Source organism: Pongo abelii, chromosome 9, assembly GCF_028885655.2.
Source record: "Pongo abelii isolate AG06213 chromosome 9, NHGRI_mPonAbe1-v2.0_pri, whole genome shotgun sequence".
NCBI classification, from domain to species: domain Eukaryota; kingdom Metazoa; phylum Chordata; class Mammalia; order Primates; family Hominidae; genus Pongo; species Pongo abelii.
In genome coordinates this window covers 106,258,393-106,277,163 of record NC_071994.2, presented here as the reverse complement: position 1 = coordinate 106,277,163, position 18,771 = coordinate 106,258,393, and the positions used below count along the sequence as shown (strand labels likewise).

At 32.6% G+C, this 18,771-nt stretch overlaps 1 protein-coding gene across 6 annotated transcripts in view; it reads right to left on the bottom strand.

The window, feature by feature from the left end:
* The window catches only part of DYNC2H1 (dynein cytoplasmic 2 heavy chain 1), a 360,273-nt gene that overhangs the window by 227,220 nt on the left and 114,282 nt on the right, over positions 1 to 18,771 (bottom strand). For 5 of the 6 annotated variants that reach the window (XM_054523746.2, XM_054523748.2, XM_054523747.2 and 2 more), the window contains exons 60-66: positions 18,305 to 18,391; positions 15,508 to 15,634; positions 13,851 to 13,992; positions 13,153 to 13,262; positions 8,091 to 8,111; positions 5,851 to 5,949; positions 3,922 to 4,045 (exon numbers count right to left, since the gene is read on the bottom strand). In XM_054523746.2, the coding sequence (XP_054379721.1) occupies positions 3,922 to 4,045; positions 5,851 to 5,949; positions 8,091 to 8,111; positions 13,153 to 13,262; positions 13,851 to 13,992; positions 15,508 to 15,634; positions 18,305 to 18,391 (710 nt within the window). 6 annotated transcript variants of the gene reach the window in all.

Here is an 18,771-nt window from a genome sequence, read left to right as displayed (position 1 = left end):
TCCTGCTGCACTTCTGTATCATTTGACTTTATAACCCATGCATGTACTACTTTGATAAAACATTTTTGAAAATATTTTAAAATAAATATTTTATTGTCTAAAAAAGACTCTTCAGTGTTGTCTCATCTCTTACTCATAGAAAATATCAAATGTAGAACTATAGAGTCCAACACAGTCTTAACTGTATGAATTCTTAATTTACATTGGAATTAACCTGTGATGCAGTTAATTTTGACTGCTTTTTTCCTCTGAACACAAAATCTGTGTTGTACTTTAGATAACTAAAGATAGAATGATTGGGCACAGGTACAAGAGTTGGTCTCTGGGTCCTTTCCAGGGAAAGTGCCAATTTACATGGCTACTGTTTTCTGAACCAACATAAGGCTTGGATATTTTGGGTTTTTTTTGTTTTTTTCAGTGAATGTGTATAATAGAATGAACATTTGGGGTGCTTAGATTCATGGATATATTTAGATGCATTCACTGTGATATCTTTGGTTACTTCTATAACAATCAGATAAAGATTCAGGCAAGATCAACCTATAAGGTATACCCAAATCCTATCAATATTTACAGCTGAAAGAAATGTATTATGACAGAAAGTGAAAAGGAATCTATATTTTTAAACCAGGCAGGGGTGCTCCACAATTTTATCTGTCTGAATTTTGGAAACTAATGCTGCTGAAGGTTTACTATGACCATTCAAATTTAAACCAGGCAGTGGCCACCATAGATTCCAGAGTACCTGACATAACAATGACTATAAAAACTGCTGTCATAACTGATACTTAGTATGCAGACTGGGATATTGCTAATTATTACTAATTATTTCTTTTTTATATTCTTTTGGAAAGAAGACCAAAATCAGTTCAGCTATTGTACGCAGGACACCTTTACAGGTCCAAACACTTCAGAAATGTATTATCAACTGAGTTAGACGAATTCAAGTACCATGAGAACCTCCATATAGGTCCAAGTTCCATTCCATTATGCAGATAAAATTTTGATAATGGTCTCCAGTGGGAAAACTTTTCACATTGTATTGCATACCACTCAGGCACAACTAACTCAAGATGAATGGGACTTAATCAAAGGCAAATCTAAAACTCTGGCACCCAAAGAAGGAAATAAACATTTCACAAGGAGATATACCACAGCCCATTACAGACCAACTGCTTGCTTTACAGCCATTAAATACAAAGAAGGAAAGATAACCAACATCTGAATACCCTCTTGGCCTATAAAAAGCAGCATGTTCCATACCTGGAAATTTTACCATAGCCCCTATATCTTGTCAACAAACGTGGCTAGGTTTAAATCACAGCCCTTGCAAGAGGCAGCTTTGGAAGTAATTGAGGCAATTGTAAATCAATCCTTGTCTTCAGTCCCTATATCCTTCAGGTACACTGAATTACAGATATCTACAAATAATCTTACAGATGAGCAAATCCAGTGCAATGTTATACCCATCAACTAACCATAGGTACAATTTCTGGCAATCTATAGCATTGGATATTCTGTACAATGAGCTCACTTCGGGTAGTGTTCCTGGCTAGAAAATATGCCACTCTGAGACCAACTAAAATATACCTGTCCAGAGACTCATGGGTTGGAACTAGTGAACTAGCTTAAGGTCTCTCAACCTTAGCAGTATTAACAATTTGTTCTGAGAAATTATTTGTTGTAGGTAGTTGTCCTGTCCATTTTAAGATGTCTCTAGCATAGTGGCCCTCCACTCCAGCTGTGACAACGAAAAACGTCTCCTGACATTGCCAAATATTCTCTGGGAGACAAAACTGCTCCTAATAGAAGAACACTGATCTACCAGTCTTCGGGCCATTGGGTCACCCAGAAGCAATTGGACTACGAAAGACACATCCATATGGAGATATACCTTTTGAAAACAGAGACAACAATTAATCACAAATTTAACCTTTATGTTGCATATACGTATGCCTGTCTCTGTAGGAACCATGCCTAAAAGGAGGCATCTGGACTAAAAGAACCACCACAAATGTTTAGCTGTCATCTCTAGTATAATTCCTGGTTCCATACTCAAACTCAACATGGAAATACAACAACCATAAAGGACTAGAATGCTTAATAGAAGATACTTTTGATGTCTGTTGTTCGTAAAAAGTAAAACTATTAGCCAACTACACTAGCCTCTCCCTCAACAACTTCTATACAGTTAGCTGGTCCAATTGTCTTCAACTATTTACCAACTGCAAACTGCCACATCTACCTTCTGCCTTGGCTGAGCTCCTAAGCACACAGGAAACAAAGTAAAAAAAAAAAAAAAAAAAGAGAGAGGAAAAAAAAGAGAATTTGAAGAAGTATACCTTGCTCTTCTATGATCAATAAATAAGATTTTTGAAGAGCATAAATTTGTAGGAGAGAAGTACATTCTATTCCTATATTTACATCTGCTTTAAACACAGTAAGTAGAAAAGTAATTTGTGTATCTTAGATTAAGGACACTGGGATGTAAACAAACTTGGCACAAACTTTGTTTTATGTGATTCTAGGACTACCATCCTCTGTCCCCAGAGTTAATGTATGATGAAAAAATGGCAACTCATGAGGAACTTATCACTCTTGAAAAGGACAATATCTGGAATATACACAAAGGGGATAACAGACTAGTGTGACATTAATACATCCAACCCTGGGGAGAAGATGGAAAAAGTCAGATAGGGGCAATGATTAACTCTCTTTTCCTAATTCTGACATAAACAAATTGACCTAAACAGCCTTGCATAACTACCCAGAGCAGTTCAAAATGTGAACCAATCATGATATAAAATTTATCACTCTTTTCACGGGATCTAGTCAACACTCTACACTCAGACAATGCCACATATACCATTAAAACCTAACACTAACCAGAACTCATGAAGATTTATATTTAATGAGTCCTTCAGGACCACAGTATAGAAGGAAGAATGTCAAATTGAGATGGCCCTAAAGGTTCATTTCCTCCTCCTTAAGATACCATAGCAAGAAACTAGCTCAGCAGATCTGAGTTACCCCCAACAGAAGGACCAGCAACTGAGCTCTGGAAGACAACTCCATTCTAGCAAGGTCACTTTCTTGATTACAAGCTTCTGTTGTTATATAGTAGCTTAGATATTCCCTGCCCTTCATGCCCATAAGATATATTAAGAGGATAATGTTACAAAGGCCCTACTACTTGAGTTCTCATAACATATCAACCAGTACTAGGCCATATATATCTATGTGAGGGACAATAGATTATCAAAGAATAGTGCATGCTTTGCTATTTCTCTGCCTTGCCCCAATAACACCAATTTTCTATTTAAAGTTTGCAATGCTAGCAACGTATGTGGCATACATACACGTATGTATATGTACATGTCTACATATGTATGTGTATACACTTTGCATGATATGCTCTTTAAGTTTCAAGGCATAGCTTTCTGATCATCCAAGACTGGGCTGGGTTCCTATGCAGAAAAGAATTAACATAGCAATCCTGAGACTCTTTAGAAAGGGCTGCTTGTAAAGTTGGCCCATAACCAGCACCTGGGAACTTAGATTTTGGGAGAGTTCTCACCATCCTCAGAACTCAAGAAAGTGGCTCACTGTGCCTAAATTGTTTGTACAAACAATATGGTTTATGCTACACCTGCTTTCCTTCAGGGAGTCTAGAATTTTGTAATGTGCTAAGGAGAGTGTGCTTACATAATCAACCCCCAGTAAACTATGGGTGCTAGGTCTCTACTGAGCTTCCCTGATAAACAACGTTTTACACATATTGTCACAACTTATTGCTAAAGGAAGTAAGCCCATCATGCGTGACTCCACTGGAAGAGGACTCTTGAAAGCTTGCACCTGGTTTAATTACTTACTTTGGAAATTTTAAAAATATTTACACTCTGGAAAGTGTCAATCATTTACCTTGAGCAACCAGATCTCGTCTCAATAATGGATAAAGAACAGGTTCTACACCATCCATCTCTTGTATAATAAGGGTTTTCCCAAAACGTACTGCTAATTCAAGAGCTGTGATAAAGTTACTATCCTAATTGAATAAAAAAGAATACATATTAATTATTTAATTACTTTAATATTTACAAACATCCTTAAACATTATGAATGAAAATATTAACAGGAATAATATGAATATTTAAAAATTTAATATTCATCTTAATAATTCAAATTATTCATTATTGTTTTTCTACTCATAAGTATTTGGTAATGATTTTAGTTGAATAAATTATCAAAAAAATTTCACAATTTAAATACACAAACAAGAAAAATAAGAATTTTAACATTTTTTAAAATTGTGGTTAAAAAAGAAATCCACATAACCTGAGATCTAACCTCTTTGCCAGTATTTAGGTGTATAGTACAGAATTGTTAACTGTGAGCACAATGTTGCAAAACAGATCTCTAGAACTTTTTCATCTTGCATGACCGTAATCACTGAATAGTAACTCTCTATTTCCCCCAAAATACAAAAGCCTTTCTTCAATTTTCTACAGTAATTTCAAAATGTTATAGAAACACAATTTCAAATTCTATAGGTAATAAATTACTTACCCAGGTATTAATAAGAACCCTACTCTGCTTATGTTCAGAATCACACATTGAATGGGGGAAAAAAGGCAAGATGATGAATTCTAGTAAAATTTTCTTGGTGGATAGGTCTGATAATTCTGAAAAGAACCTTTAGGCAAATTTCAATAATCAAGAATTTTAAGGCTTTCTAGATAGGGAAGGAGTAGTTTTAAACATCACCCCAGGCATGTGTCTGTGTGTGTATGTGTGGTATGTGTGTGTATATATATGTGTGTGTGTACATATATATAAAAGTAACTATATAGTTACTTATATGTCTATAACTATGACTATATATATAGTACTTATATGTATATATAACTGTAACTATAGATATATATAGTATATTTATATACTTATATGTATATAAGATATATAGTATAGTGATATACTTATATGTATATAACTATAACTATAGACATATAGTACTTATAATGTATATAACTATATAGAGATATATAGTATACTTATATGTATATAGTCATATATAATATTGCAAACCATAAATGATTTGCATATATGCAAACCATAAATGATTATTAAAGTATTTTATATATTATCTAATTTATAATTATTCTTATCACAAAAAAAATAAGGTTGATATCCCCACTTTACAAGTAAAGTAACTTTTAGAGGTAATTTTTGAAACACCTGAAAATTATCTATGAAAATTAATCATATATTAAGTCTTCCTTTAAAAAAATAATAACCTAACCAAAAATAATTTCCTCTGCAAGATAAACATGAAACTGAGAAGTCACTACCAAAAAGACTATGATTACATTTCACTGAACAATTATCAAATCTTGGGATACATTAAAGATGTCTGTCAATGAGTTAAAGAAATTGGAAATTATGAGAGGCATTCAGAGAAACTGTAAATATGCTAAAAGGCTGGAAGGCTTTTCTGATTCTCCAAGCTAACTTAAAAGCTCCTACTTCTACAGCAGCTTACACTTGTGTCATTAGTCATAACTTAGTGCAAAGCTTCTTTAATTGTTTCTCTAACCTACTAGACTGTCATCTTCATAAGCGAAGGAACTCACTATTAAATTCCCAGGGCTTAGATCAATACCCAGAATCAAATAAATATTCTTATCTATTTTTTACAAATTAGAAAACTGACGCTAAGAGTTATATCTCTCGCCCCAGGTCCCACACAATAGGACCCAGTGTTGAATCTATGTTTTCTGATTATAGACTCCAAGATCTTTTCACTATAAGAGGTCATTCCTAATTGGTACGTAAATTGTAAGTAATACATACCTGCTGATTGATAACTTCTAAACGTGAATCTTTCAAATGTGTTTTTAACCACTCTGTAGCTTGGGAAGAAGGATCTATAAGAAATGGGCACACTCGACTCTAGTACAAAAAAAAAAGGAAAAGTAATGTTTTTTAATGATTATCAGCTTTCATTTAAATGGAAATAGTTTTCTAGAAATTATAAATCAATTACTAAATGATCTATTCTCTCAAGCTTTGGAGAACACAAATATACAACCATGAAAAAGAAACAAAAATACAGTTTTTAGCTGCATCACAAGCCATATTAACAAATTTTCAGTGACCAGGAGTTAATATTAGGTAATTACATTTAGCCAGAGTATAGAGAGTACAGTCCTACTTCACACAAAATAACACAGAATATTTGTACTAACATTATGCTAAGCAAGAGCTTTAGTCTCAAGCTGATGTCATTTGCAGCATTCTTTTTGGCTTTTAAAATACACAGTCAAATTATTCCCTATCTATCTATCTATCTATCTATCTATCTATCTATCTATCTATCTATATTCTTTGTTTGAATAAAAACTATAAAGTCCATAAAAAGAAGTATGAGCAAAGCATTAAAATACTGCTAATTATCAATATAATTGTTTACATTTTAAGACATTAATTCTTCTAAAGCAGTATATATCCAATATTACTAAAGGAGTATCCTGGAAGAGAAAATTACATGGGCTGTAGGTTAAGATCTAATGAAATGAACTAAAAACTAAATTCATTATAGAACATCCTGCACTAATTAAATTCTAAAAAAAAGGAAGTCAGGCCCGGTGTGGTGGCTTTGGGAGGCTGAGGTGATGGATCACGAGGTCAAGAGATCAAGACCATCCTAGCCAACATGGTGAAACCCCGTCTGTACTAAAAATACAAAAATTAGCCAGGTGTGGTGGCGGGCGCTTGTAGTCCCAGCTACTTGGGAGGCTGAGGCAGGAGAATTGCTTGAACCCTGGAGGCGGAGGCTGCAGTGAGCCAAGATCGCACCACTGCACTCCAGCCTGGCGACAGAGTGAGACTCCATCTCAAAAAAAAAAGGGAGTTAGAAACCAGTGAAAATGCCCTCCACACACAATGGCACTTAGTAGACAGAAGAAAGCCAATTATATATGTATAAAATGTGTATCATATGTATGATAAATTTAGAAGTCATTTAACAATCATTGCTACCTACTAAAATTTAAACTGATCTAATTTTTCTTAAGTTTTCACATTTCTTTGAAAAATGTAATGCAATTGTGTGCTATAAGAATAAGAGAACACATATGAAAGTGAGAGTAAGATGAAAACTTGGAATGGGGTACGGCAGTCCCCCTTATCAACAATTTATTTTCATGGTTTCAGTTACCCATGGTCAACCACAGTCCAAAAATAGGTGAGTACAGTACAATAAGATATTCTGACAGGCAGAAAGAAAAACTACATTCACTTAACTTTTATTACAGTATACTGTTATAGTTGTCCTATTTTATTATTGTTGTTGTTAATCTCTTACTGTGTGTAACTTATACATTGAACTTTATTATAGTATGTATGTTTAGAAAAAAACATTGTATTTATATATATGTATATATGTATAACATAGTATGTATGTGTGTATAAAATAGTATGTATGTGTTATATAAAAATGTATAACCCCATATATAAATATGGGGTTCAGTACTACCTGAACTTTCAGGCACCCACTGAGGGTCTTGGAACATATGCCCAGGAGAAAAGGGGGGAACACTGTATATCTAATAAGAACAGACATGTTATCTCAGTGGCACACCAAGAGGGAGGGAGATAGTGGGGATTATCTGCCCTGTGGACGAATAGTTTTGTATCACCAATGTTGTTTACAATTGCTAGCACATGGTGATAATAAAGAGATGAACGACTTTAAAACAGCTTTATTATTATTTTAAAATGGTCCACAGACAAGGTACCTTGCTTTCACTTGCACCCACAGTAGACTATTCCCATCATACCTCCTGCCACGTTACACTGTATGAGCATCACCCAGCATCTATTTCTAGAGGTTTCACTTACTGCTCCATCATTTAAATGTACTACTCGAAGCACAATGACGTGGTTAGTAAATAGCCTGTGAAGTGTTACCATGGTGCTGCACCTAGGTTTTTGATCTAATTTTATGCTAGCATTCAATAGCAAACATTTCACAATTCTGCATTTTGCCTAACTATAAAAGTAATTATTTTAAATTTTTAAAAAGTTCTTACCCATGATTTCAAACCAATGATCTGATGCAGTTAAATGAAAAGAAGAAAGGTAATGTTTCAAAATGTTTTTGGCAAAGAAAACATGCTTAAGTTTTTCAAAAGGTACTTACAAGTTTGTTGTCATCTTATTTTACGACTCCAGACAGATTTAGATAAGATTTCTATGGTATATTTTATCTCTGTATTCCATGATTAAATATAGTTAAATTCTACAACTATACTCAATCCAAAAATGTTGAGCTTTCATTTATTTACTCATTTGTTCGTTACTTCATCTACTATATGTTGGATAACAACTATAGTGAGATAGTACAAGGAGTATAGAAATTAATAAAATACATTCCCTTAACCTCAATAACTTTACATGCAATAAAGATGCAAAGATAAAAATTTCATCATCAAGAGGTGCACAAGTTGCTACTGAAGGATGATAGGTGAAGTTATGGCTAGAAAACAGTTCAAGTCAAACTAAGACAAGAGAGATCAGCTAGGCAAAGAAGTGAAAAAAGAAAAACATTTCAGGCAAAAACAACAGCATGATATAGAGGGGAATAAAAAGGTTTGGAGTATTTGGAAAACTTACAGTACTCTGGTGTAGCTAAAGAAAAATAAATATGGGCAAAGATGATGCATATAAAATGGCAGGAGTAATCTGGAGCCTGTCTGATCATGATCAGCTTTTTATGCCATGTCTAAGGATAATGAAATTTTTATACTGCAGACAATGGGAAATCACTAAAATATATTAATTGAGGCAATATTATGATTGGATTAATGTTTTAGAAAAATCACTCCAACAATAGTAAAGGAAGTGGTACTGGAGACAAGGAACCAGCTGGTATAATGATATATTTATCCATATACAAAATGATAAAGGCATAAATGAAGCCACTGGCAGTGGAAGTGATTAAAACAGGATGAATTCATGAGACATTTGAGAAATAGATTTGACAAGATTAGTTGAATAATTAACTGAATAAAAAAGTAAAGAGACATAGTAAGAATGACGTGCAGGGTTGTAGCTTGCATTACTGAGAAAAGACTGTGATATCTCTGGTGGTAGAAAATAAGAGAAGCAGGTTATAGGGAGTGAGAGAGGAAGAAAAATGAGTTCTATAGTAGAGAGCTACCTTGCCTACCCTGTATGTCCCACTAAATGTATTTCTGATGGGTTATCAATATGATTAGATGATCTAAGCTAACCAATCAGAATCCTTTTGGGAGATTGGCATATTATCTATGGTGCAGAGGGAGTGAATGACACATCTTTAGTCTGGAAACATGAACTCTAATAATGGTAAACATGGAGTCACCAATGGTCAAGGTTAACAAAGGGCAAAGAGAACCTGAGAATGAATCCATCTTATAAAATGGAGACAGAGATCTCCTGGTAAAAATTATTTTAATTCAGAAGCTTGCCTCAACCTTTTAGACATCTCAGCTATTTAAAAGCATAAATTGCTACTTTTTCCCCTTAAATGTGCTATAATTGGCCACTGGAGGATTTTTGACTTAAAAAAATGGTGAATTTAGTTAAAGGCTGATAAATTTTGAGCTGCCTAGGAAGCACAGGTAAAAATATCTAACAGGTAGTTAGAACTATAGGTCAAGAGCTCAAAAAACAAGTTAAAAACTAAAGATACACAATCTCTATTTAAATTCTTCTCTCCTTGGGGGAAAAAAAGATTGGTCAAAGGATATTTTTGAAAGAGATAATTTTTAAAACACCTAGTATACTCTATAATGTTATGTCTATTTTTAATACTTATAAATGGGATAAATGCAAAAACATTTCATAAATAAAACTAAAGCCTAACTCTTGATTCACTAAGGAGAGTTACATTAACAAGAATATAAAATAAATAAGGCTAAACACACACACACACACACACACACACACTCCTATGAGAAGTGTATAGACAGGAGCTAGATGGCCTGGGTTTGAATCCTGGCTCTACCACTTGATAGCCATGTGACCTTAGACAAGTGAATTAACTCTTCTGTGCCTCAATTTCCTTATCTATAAAAGGGATAACACATGTATCTAACAGATTGGGTTGACTTGAGAATTACATGAGTTATGTGTTTAAGTGCTTTACCTATTTATTCTTAAACAGTAATATATGCACAACATGGTAAGTAATACGCAAGTATTGATTATTATTATTACTTACGTGAGGATTGAAAAACTTTTTCCTATGTGGAGAAGTTAACTTTAAAGTTGTAAATTTACCATTATAATTTTATATTCTTAGACTAGTATCACATTAGTTTGCATTTCCTCAGCATATACCAAAAGGCAGCAAGAAAAAAAAATCTAAGAAATTTTGAGTGGTTAAAACCAATTTGACACTGAACTGTCTATAACAATAAAACACAAATATTCAATAGATGTCATCACAAGAAAAACCCATATAAGATCTGATATTTTAATTAGTCAACTTCTCCACCTCCTTTCTTGATGCTTTTCACTCACACCTTCTCCATAGTTTCTAACAGCCTTATTATACTTTCCATTATCCACTGAGTTGGCCAATATTAGATCATATAATTTATCACTCAAACCAGGACACTGTTGAAAGTGAAAGGAAAACTATTAATAATTGTATCAGGACAACAAGTACAAACCATAGACCAAGCAATCCAGGACATATGATCACTATGGCCAAATTTTTCCTTGTCCCTCAAATACATAGGTCACATGAGCTTTCTGCTAACATAGTAAAACTAATTCCTGTTGTAAGAACAAGGGTATATAAGGATTTGACTAATTACTCTCTTCGGCAATACATGCACTTCAATAGTTAGCTTAACCTAAATATGAGAATTTTAAGTATCTTTGTAAGACTAATAAAAGAATAGTTTTAGACAAAAAAGTCTTTCTTAGCATCAACAAAATTGTTGAGTTACCACAGGCCTCGAATCAGGGAAAGCCTCCTCCACTGAGAGGTAGAACCTCAGAAAAGCTTTAGCATTGGTGTGTGTGTGTGTGTGTGTGTGTGTGTGTGTGTGTGTGTGTGTATGTGTGTGTGTTTTGAGAAGTTTCACTCTGACACCCAGGCTGGAGTATGCAGTGGTGTGATCTCGGCTCACTACGACTTACGCCTCCCAGTTTCAAGCAATTCTCCTGTCTCAGCCTCTTGAGTAGCTGGAGTTATAGGTGCATGCCACAATGCCCAGCTAATTTTTATATTTCTAGTAGAGACAGGGTGTCACCATGTTGGTCAGGCTGGTCTCAAACTTCTGACCTCAAGTGATCCACCCGCCTTGCCTCCCAAAGTGCTGGGATTACAAGCATGAGCCACTACACCAGGCCAGCTTTAGCATAGTTAATGAGGAGATGTATTATATCTCTGAATCACAAATGCATATTATTTATCATGTCTAGCCATCTTTTCCCAGAAGCCCAACTAATATATATTTAGAGATTTAATTTTACATACATGGTGATGTTAATGAGTTGATGTTACAGATTACGTGCTATCCAATCACACCCTTAAACTACAACTAATTTTAAATCTGGTACACCTTAAAACTGAGATGGAGTGTTGACCATAACGGCAAATTCATTTCAACAAAATAACTAATTACCCTAAGAAATGTTTCCAATGATTTTTGTTTTGTCATATAAATGCAAGTAATTATCTAAAAGGAACTTAGCAATGTTAAATACAAAGTAAATGTAAGCTTATTAATTTCAAAGGCAATTTCCCATATTCATCATGAAAGACAATTCAGAATACAAAACTAAGCATTTTCAATTAACATTGGTAAAAAAATTATTCTGATAAACATATTTTGTCTACAGACTTACCACCCTCCCCTTGTTTCTTATGGAATAAAAAAGAATTCTTAAACTTTTTTTTTAATTTGCAATCAATTGCTTTCTTGGATTATTGAAACAGGAAAAAGATGCGGCTATGAAACCTTAGGGAGGGAGTAACAAACATAATAAAAAGCATATAGTTTGCTATAATGTAATACATCTATTTACATAAGCATTTAGAGTTTCATATTTGTGATTCCATTGTGAAAATAATAAAAAAAATTTTTTAAGTAAATTTAAAAACAGGCAAAATCAAATTAATAGAAAGCAAAACTATTCAATTAGTGGTCAGCAACCTCTCTACTGGTAAGTTACCAATACAGTGAGCTGAAGCATAGTCAGCTGATTAATAGGTCTAATAAAACAGAACAAATTATCAAGTAATGAACAGCACCCAAAATATGAATCTTATAATACAGTTTACGCTACATAAAGAGGAGCATGTTTAATGTTCATGCTTTCTTTGAGACTATGGAGTTAAAAAATAATAAGGAAATAGTGTGTAGGCAGAGAGAAGGATTACAGAGAGGAAAAGGAATACTAATATTTATTATGAAATATAAACTATTGACAGAAAGAATAGAAAAATCACATTATCAAGGAGTCAAAATCATCTTCCAATTTCCATATCAGAAAAGTAAGCCAAGTTAATGGGAAAAATCAAACTTTATTCAAGTGATTATTTATTTGTGTGCATGGCTTTGAATGTGGTTTTCACATTCACTGATAATAAGGTTATGCTATTTTCCATTTTAAATAGCTTTGGAAACTGTGCACTATATGACAAAACAATTTTCCAAAATATGTGTATGATTATCTCTAATTGATAAGCCAAAACTTAACTTCACTTTTTGCTAATTTTGTTTGGCAAAATAAAATGAAATAAAAACATAAAATTTATGAAGTCATATATTCTAGTCTGTACTCATGAAGAAACCATATAACCAATGAATTGGGTATCCTTAAAATATTTCTATTACTGTTAGGAAATACAATTTAGAATATTTTGCCATCAAAAGAATGCCACTTTATACTTTTATATTAAGGTAAAAAATAAATTATACTGAAAGTCATACACTCACTAACTGAATCATTGATGGGTTTTCATTAGCAAAATATTTTTATTTTAGTAAGAAAAGGGTAACTGTGAAAGACTAAGAATATGAAGAATACAATTTCTACAGCAAGCTTGACAATAAAACATTTCTAATAAAAAAATTTAAATAAGTTAACTACCTGTAATATTACAAGAGCATTTTCTATGGAAAGGTCATCTGATGGTAGGCCTTCACTTTTCCAAATTAACTGCTCACTTTCAGTACAAAGAAATCTCCTCAGATCAAATTCTGAAAAGTTGAAGATATTGATAGTACTTCACTACAACAATCTTGTACTTGATGAAGGGAAGGAAATAAAGCTATTTATTCCAAAACAAAAGTCCTATGACAGTCCTTACACGAAACCCATTCTTCCACATTTAACACCCAAACCCACGGAGAAAAAAGTCTAAAACAAAAACAAAAAGTGCAAAGGAATGGAACTCCATGAAGTCCTATTTCTTTGAGTGAATGTTTCACAAGCTAAAATAATTTTGTAAAATACCACTAACATAACAAAGAATTTTAAAGTTCTTGCATCTCAGCCTATGAAATACAATTATTATAAAAATAAAAGTAACAATGTTTAATTGCATCTGTGCAATATCAAAAATAAATTCAGTCATCTCAGTTTTTTACAGTGATTTAAGAATAGAAAAATCATATTAATAAAGCAAATTCGAGAACATTTGGGGAATTCGGCAAATCTAAAGTAGCTAAGGTATCCTTGGAACCCATATAAAATTTCCCCCATTTAAAAAAGGTAAAATAACAGAGAACAAAGGGTCTATTTTTAGTATATTGAAATTTTAAATTCAGGAATAACTAAATACAAACTCTCAAGACCAGCTGACTTGGTCCATTCTTCCAAACAGGTTTTTCTCAGAGATTCAGGAGCAGCAGAAAGATATGTAATAAATGCAGCAGCAAGTTGAGCTCTTTTAGGAAGAGTAGCTAATTCCTCTGTTATCTCTACAACCTGGAAAAAAGAGAGAGAAGAAAGAGGGAGATATATGAGTATGTTCTAACATTAAAGAAAATGACAGTTTCATGGTTTTGACTGTGAGGGGAAAAATCACAAGTAATAACTCCTCGTTTTGAATGTAACGGTCAAAATGTAAAAATATCAAAAAGATTTCAGACGCTGCTGTGATATTTTTTAAAAGTATAAAATCCTTATATATTTGTAGAAACAAACATATTTAGTCATTTAAAGTTCTTAATGATTTTAAAGAAAGCAGAACTTTCATCCCAATCACAGTTAAATGGGAGTTTGCACCACTTTGTAAACTAAGATTAAGACACAGAGAATGAACAAAGGGACAAAACAAAGGTACAGCGTGAAGACCCATTAGCAAAAAGGTTATTGTAAATAAAGCACAAGATTCAGCAGAAAGAGTAGTGATATTAAAGGAAAGAAGAGAGATAGAGTTAATTAAAGGCAGATTGTGAAAGGTTTTCCACGACATGCAAAGGAATTTCTATTTTAAACTGTGACGTGAGCCATTGAAAGCATTTAAGCAAGCAATGAGTAATGTAATCAGATTGGGTTTTATAAAGATAATTCAGCTGACAAATGAAGGGTGAACTAATTAAAGGGTCAGATAGGAGGAAGACATTAAAAAAGTCAGATGAAAAATGAAAAGAAATTGGCATTAAAGATAGAAGACAAATATAAAGAATATTTGCAAATGGATATGACAAGTAAACAGGGAAGAGTCTAAGACAACCCCATATGTTTTTAGTATTGATGCCCAAAGAAAGATGCCTCCAGTGAAATAGAAAATAAAGGAGACTTGGAATAAGAAAAAGAAAATAATTTAGACATGTTGGGTTTGAGTTCCTCAGAGACAATTAAATGCAAATGTCTAATGTATAGTTGGAAATACACATTTAAAACTCAGTAGTCTGGAAATGTAGCTCTGGTCATTATGAAGGTGTAGGTGATATTATGAAGGGATGAGATAACCCCCAAGGTAGTTGCAGAAAAAGCTGCTGTGGAAGAGAATAACAAGGACAATCAACATTACTGGATGAGCAGATGAGGAGGATCAGGAAAGGAAAGGAAGCTTAACTGATTTCAGAAATAAACCAAGAAAAAACAAGAGATAACACTAAAAAGTCAAAATAATAAAATATTTCAAGAAAAAATAAATAGCCAACAGTGTCAAATCCTAAAATTACTGTCCTGGTGAAGGTAAATTCAAAGAAAATTCTAAGGAGTACTAAGCTTTCCATCCACTCATTTTCATCCTGCCCATCTCTCATAACATCGGAACTGAAAGGAAAATAGGCTGCTTTGCCTAAAAATCTATTCATATAAAGACACTTTGTTTAAAGAGTAATTCACATAATGGCCATTTATATCTAGATTATTTATCCTGAGCCAGGTGCAAATTAATGGCTCTTTCTCTTCTTTTTCTTAACATACATTACATTATAGATTTCCTGCATTTTAAATGTAGACTCCTCATGGCCCCTCTCTCAAACAAACCTGTGCATTCCATCTCTTATGTTCTCTATCAAGCTGATTAATTAAGACTTCTGCAGCTTTGATTGTTTCTTGTGCTTTGCTTACTTCAGCCTCAAGTTTGGCAGCTTCTGAAGTCCTGCTCTGAAATCTATGTAAACATTAAAATTTCATTAAAAGCAAAAAGGATTTGAGAGAGATTTAATGAAATTATCCATAGGTAATAAAGTAAACTTTTATGCCATAATTTAATTAATGATAATACTATTAATGTTTGCATACAAAGTATCATTAATAGAAGAGACAAATCAACACACACACACACACACACACACACATATATAAAGTGCAGCATTCTCTACCTCAAAAAACTTGACAGGGTCTCTGTGCTGTACCGCATTATATAAAAATTTGCCAATATGGCATTCAAGGCACTGTCCTAAACATCCCATCTGTCTTTCTAGTTTTATTTCATTGTATTACTGAGCAGCAAAACCATTAATATATGTCAATATCGGAAGAATTTTACATTATCGTAAATATCCTAACCTTTATCTCTAGTGTTCTTCAGAATGTTCCATTTGCCTAGAGTATCTTCCAACTACACCCTTCCTCACCCCACAGCCCAACCCCCTCTAACATTTACCACTAAAAATACAAATAAAATTTCAAAATTCATTTTAGTACATTATATATAATCTCTCCCTATATTCATTGATCTTTATAATTTTCTTTTTAAATTATTTTCCTTGAAAAACATGTGTGTGATTTTATTAAATGTAATAGTAATATTTGACATGATTATTTAGTCATTCAACAAATATGTGTAAGTGCTTATAATATGCCCAGAGTGGTGCCAAGCATCAAAAAAAAAAAACCAGCATTTAATTCTCCAGAACAGTTCCAGTTAAGTATTATAAATCTTATGCTATACATATGCAAACTTAAACCCAAATAAATTATTGCTCAGGTTCTCATCAATAATCAACAGAGGATCTAAAATTCATATACAGATGTGGCTGGCATTAAGTTGCATGTACTTTACAGTATATTTCATTGTCTTTCTAAGTGCCTTCTTCTTTCTTTCCCTAGACATAAGACTCTAGAACCAATTTGTCCAATATGGACAAATAGCCACTAGCCACTTTGTGGCTATTTAAATTATTAAAGATAAATAAAATTTTAAATTCAATTCCTCAATCATATTACAAACATTGCAAGTGCTCAGTAAGCACATATGACTATTGGCTACCATATTGGATAACACAGAGCACAGAACATTTCCATAATCTCATGAAGTCCCATTAAACAGCACTGTTCTAAAACCTGGAAATGGAAAGCTGCATCTTTATTGACCACAACATTTCATATTACACCTTGAACATGGTTTTGCAATGAATATTTGTTGCATTAAATCAACTCTCATATCTCTGTATAAGTTGTATTAGAAATGGAAACCATCTCTTTAATTTTGTAAAACTGGAATTTAAAAATTGATAGATCATGCTTATTTTTCAAGTCCTTTATTCTTTGTTGATGTATAAGAAAATAAGACTGTTACTCATGGCCTAGAGTCAATTAAACCTTAATTAAGGATCATAATAAGTAACAGCATGGTAACCAACATTAATTCATTCTCGACAATGACTCCATAATGAAAAATGTCATTCTGCTTCATTTAAAATTAAAAGTTAGTTCCAAAAGTTCTTATAATAATTCTTCCAAAATAATGGTAGTATGGTGCAATGGTTAAGAGCAGAAACTTTATGGAATTAGACAAATCTAGTATCTAACATGGCTTAGTATTTTACTAGCTGCTCAACTTCAGACAAAAAAAACTATATAATTTTAACCTTCCTAATCTGCTAAATAGAAATAGATTTACTTCTCATCATTGTTTTAAGGATTAAAGAAATAAATACGCAAGTTACCCAGTATAACACCTAACGCAGCAAGTGACTAATAAATGAAGTCAAAACATTGCTATAACAAGTTAATTATTCAATAAATATTTGAGAATTAGCTGAATATTAAGTGTTGATTGTGAGCACATGACAGTGAAAATAATACATTATACTTATTTTTCTTATACTTCTCTAATAATACCTGGAAAAAAATGTGAATTGTTTCCTATATTTCTAACATAATAATTGTTCAGGAATATTGAAAACACTGGGTTTATTGGTTTGGGGTTTTCTTTTTGGGTTGCTTTTTTTCTATAAGTTTTTCTCTATAAGTATATATTGGTGAGACAGAAAGAGAAACGGAAGAAGAGAGAGAGGGGGAGAGAGAAACACAGAGAGAGAGAGAGAAAATTGTTTCCTGAACATAGAGAAAAAATTCATAGTTTTAATCTGATTAATTTCTTGGTAAAATAATTAGTTTTGCTTCCATTAAAAAAGGAAGTATGACACATCACTTCAACATACACTGTATTAAATCAGATATTATTCAGCTTTTCAATCTTCACAACTTTTAAAAGAAAATGTTCTAACATTTATAATTCCCATACCAATATTTTCTACCCTGTACTAAATAGGATACATGAAAGGCTTTAAGACTAATAATATTCAAAAATGATCCTTAACTTGAGTATAATATTTGCATGAAGAAATTTTTTTAACACAAAAGAGAAAAAAGTTAAAAGGACAGAATTTTTAAAAATAATAATGTACCCTTAAAAAGATTATAGACTACTGGGTCCCACAGCATCATCTGACATAAGAGTCTAAATCTTAAAAGTCAAAACAAGAAAGAAATCAAGATGTCAAATGTAAACACTCTCAGCATTATCCAAAATACACTTCAAAACATAACTTACTTTTCTTTGAGTTCTGATACCTTTTGACCAACAGAATTAAGAAGCTCCTCTAGTTTTCTTTTTCTGTCTTCAGTTTTCTTCAGATTCCTAAAATATAACTCAATATTATACAAGTCATTCTATTTTAGATATCAACTATAAAGCAGCAGCAGCACCTTAAAATGTAATCATATGACAATTAAAACTGTCAATAACTCAGTATTATAACACCTTTACTTAGAACTTAATTTGAAAAGCAATGCTAAAATTAAAAGTGTTTCCTCTGACCCAACTATACCACTTCTAGGAATTTATATTTAAAAACACTCATACATGCAAATTTCTGGATAAAAATGGTAAACATATTTATTTATCTTCTATCCGTTCTAGAACCCTACTAAAATGAAGCCAAGAAAATAAGAAAGATACACATGCACAGAGATCAAAAGAGGAAAGTGAAATAGGAGAAATTTCAAAAATAATTTTCT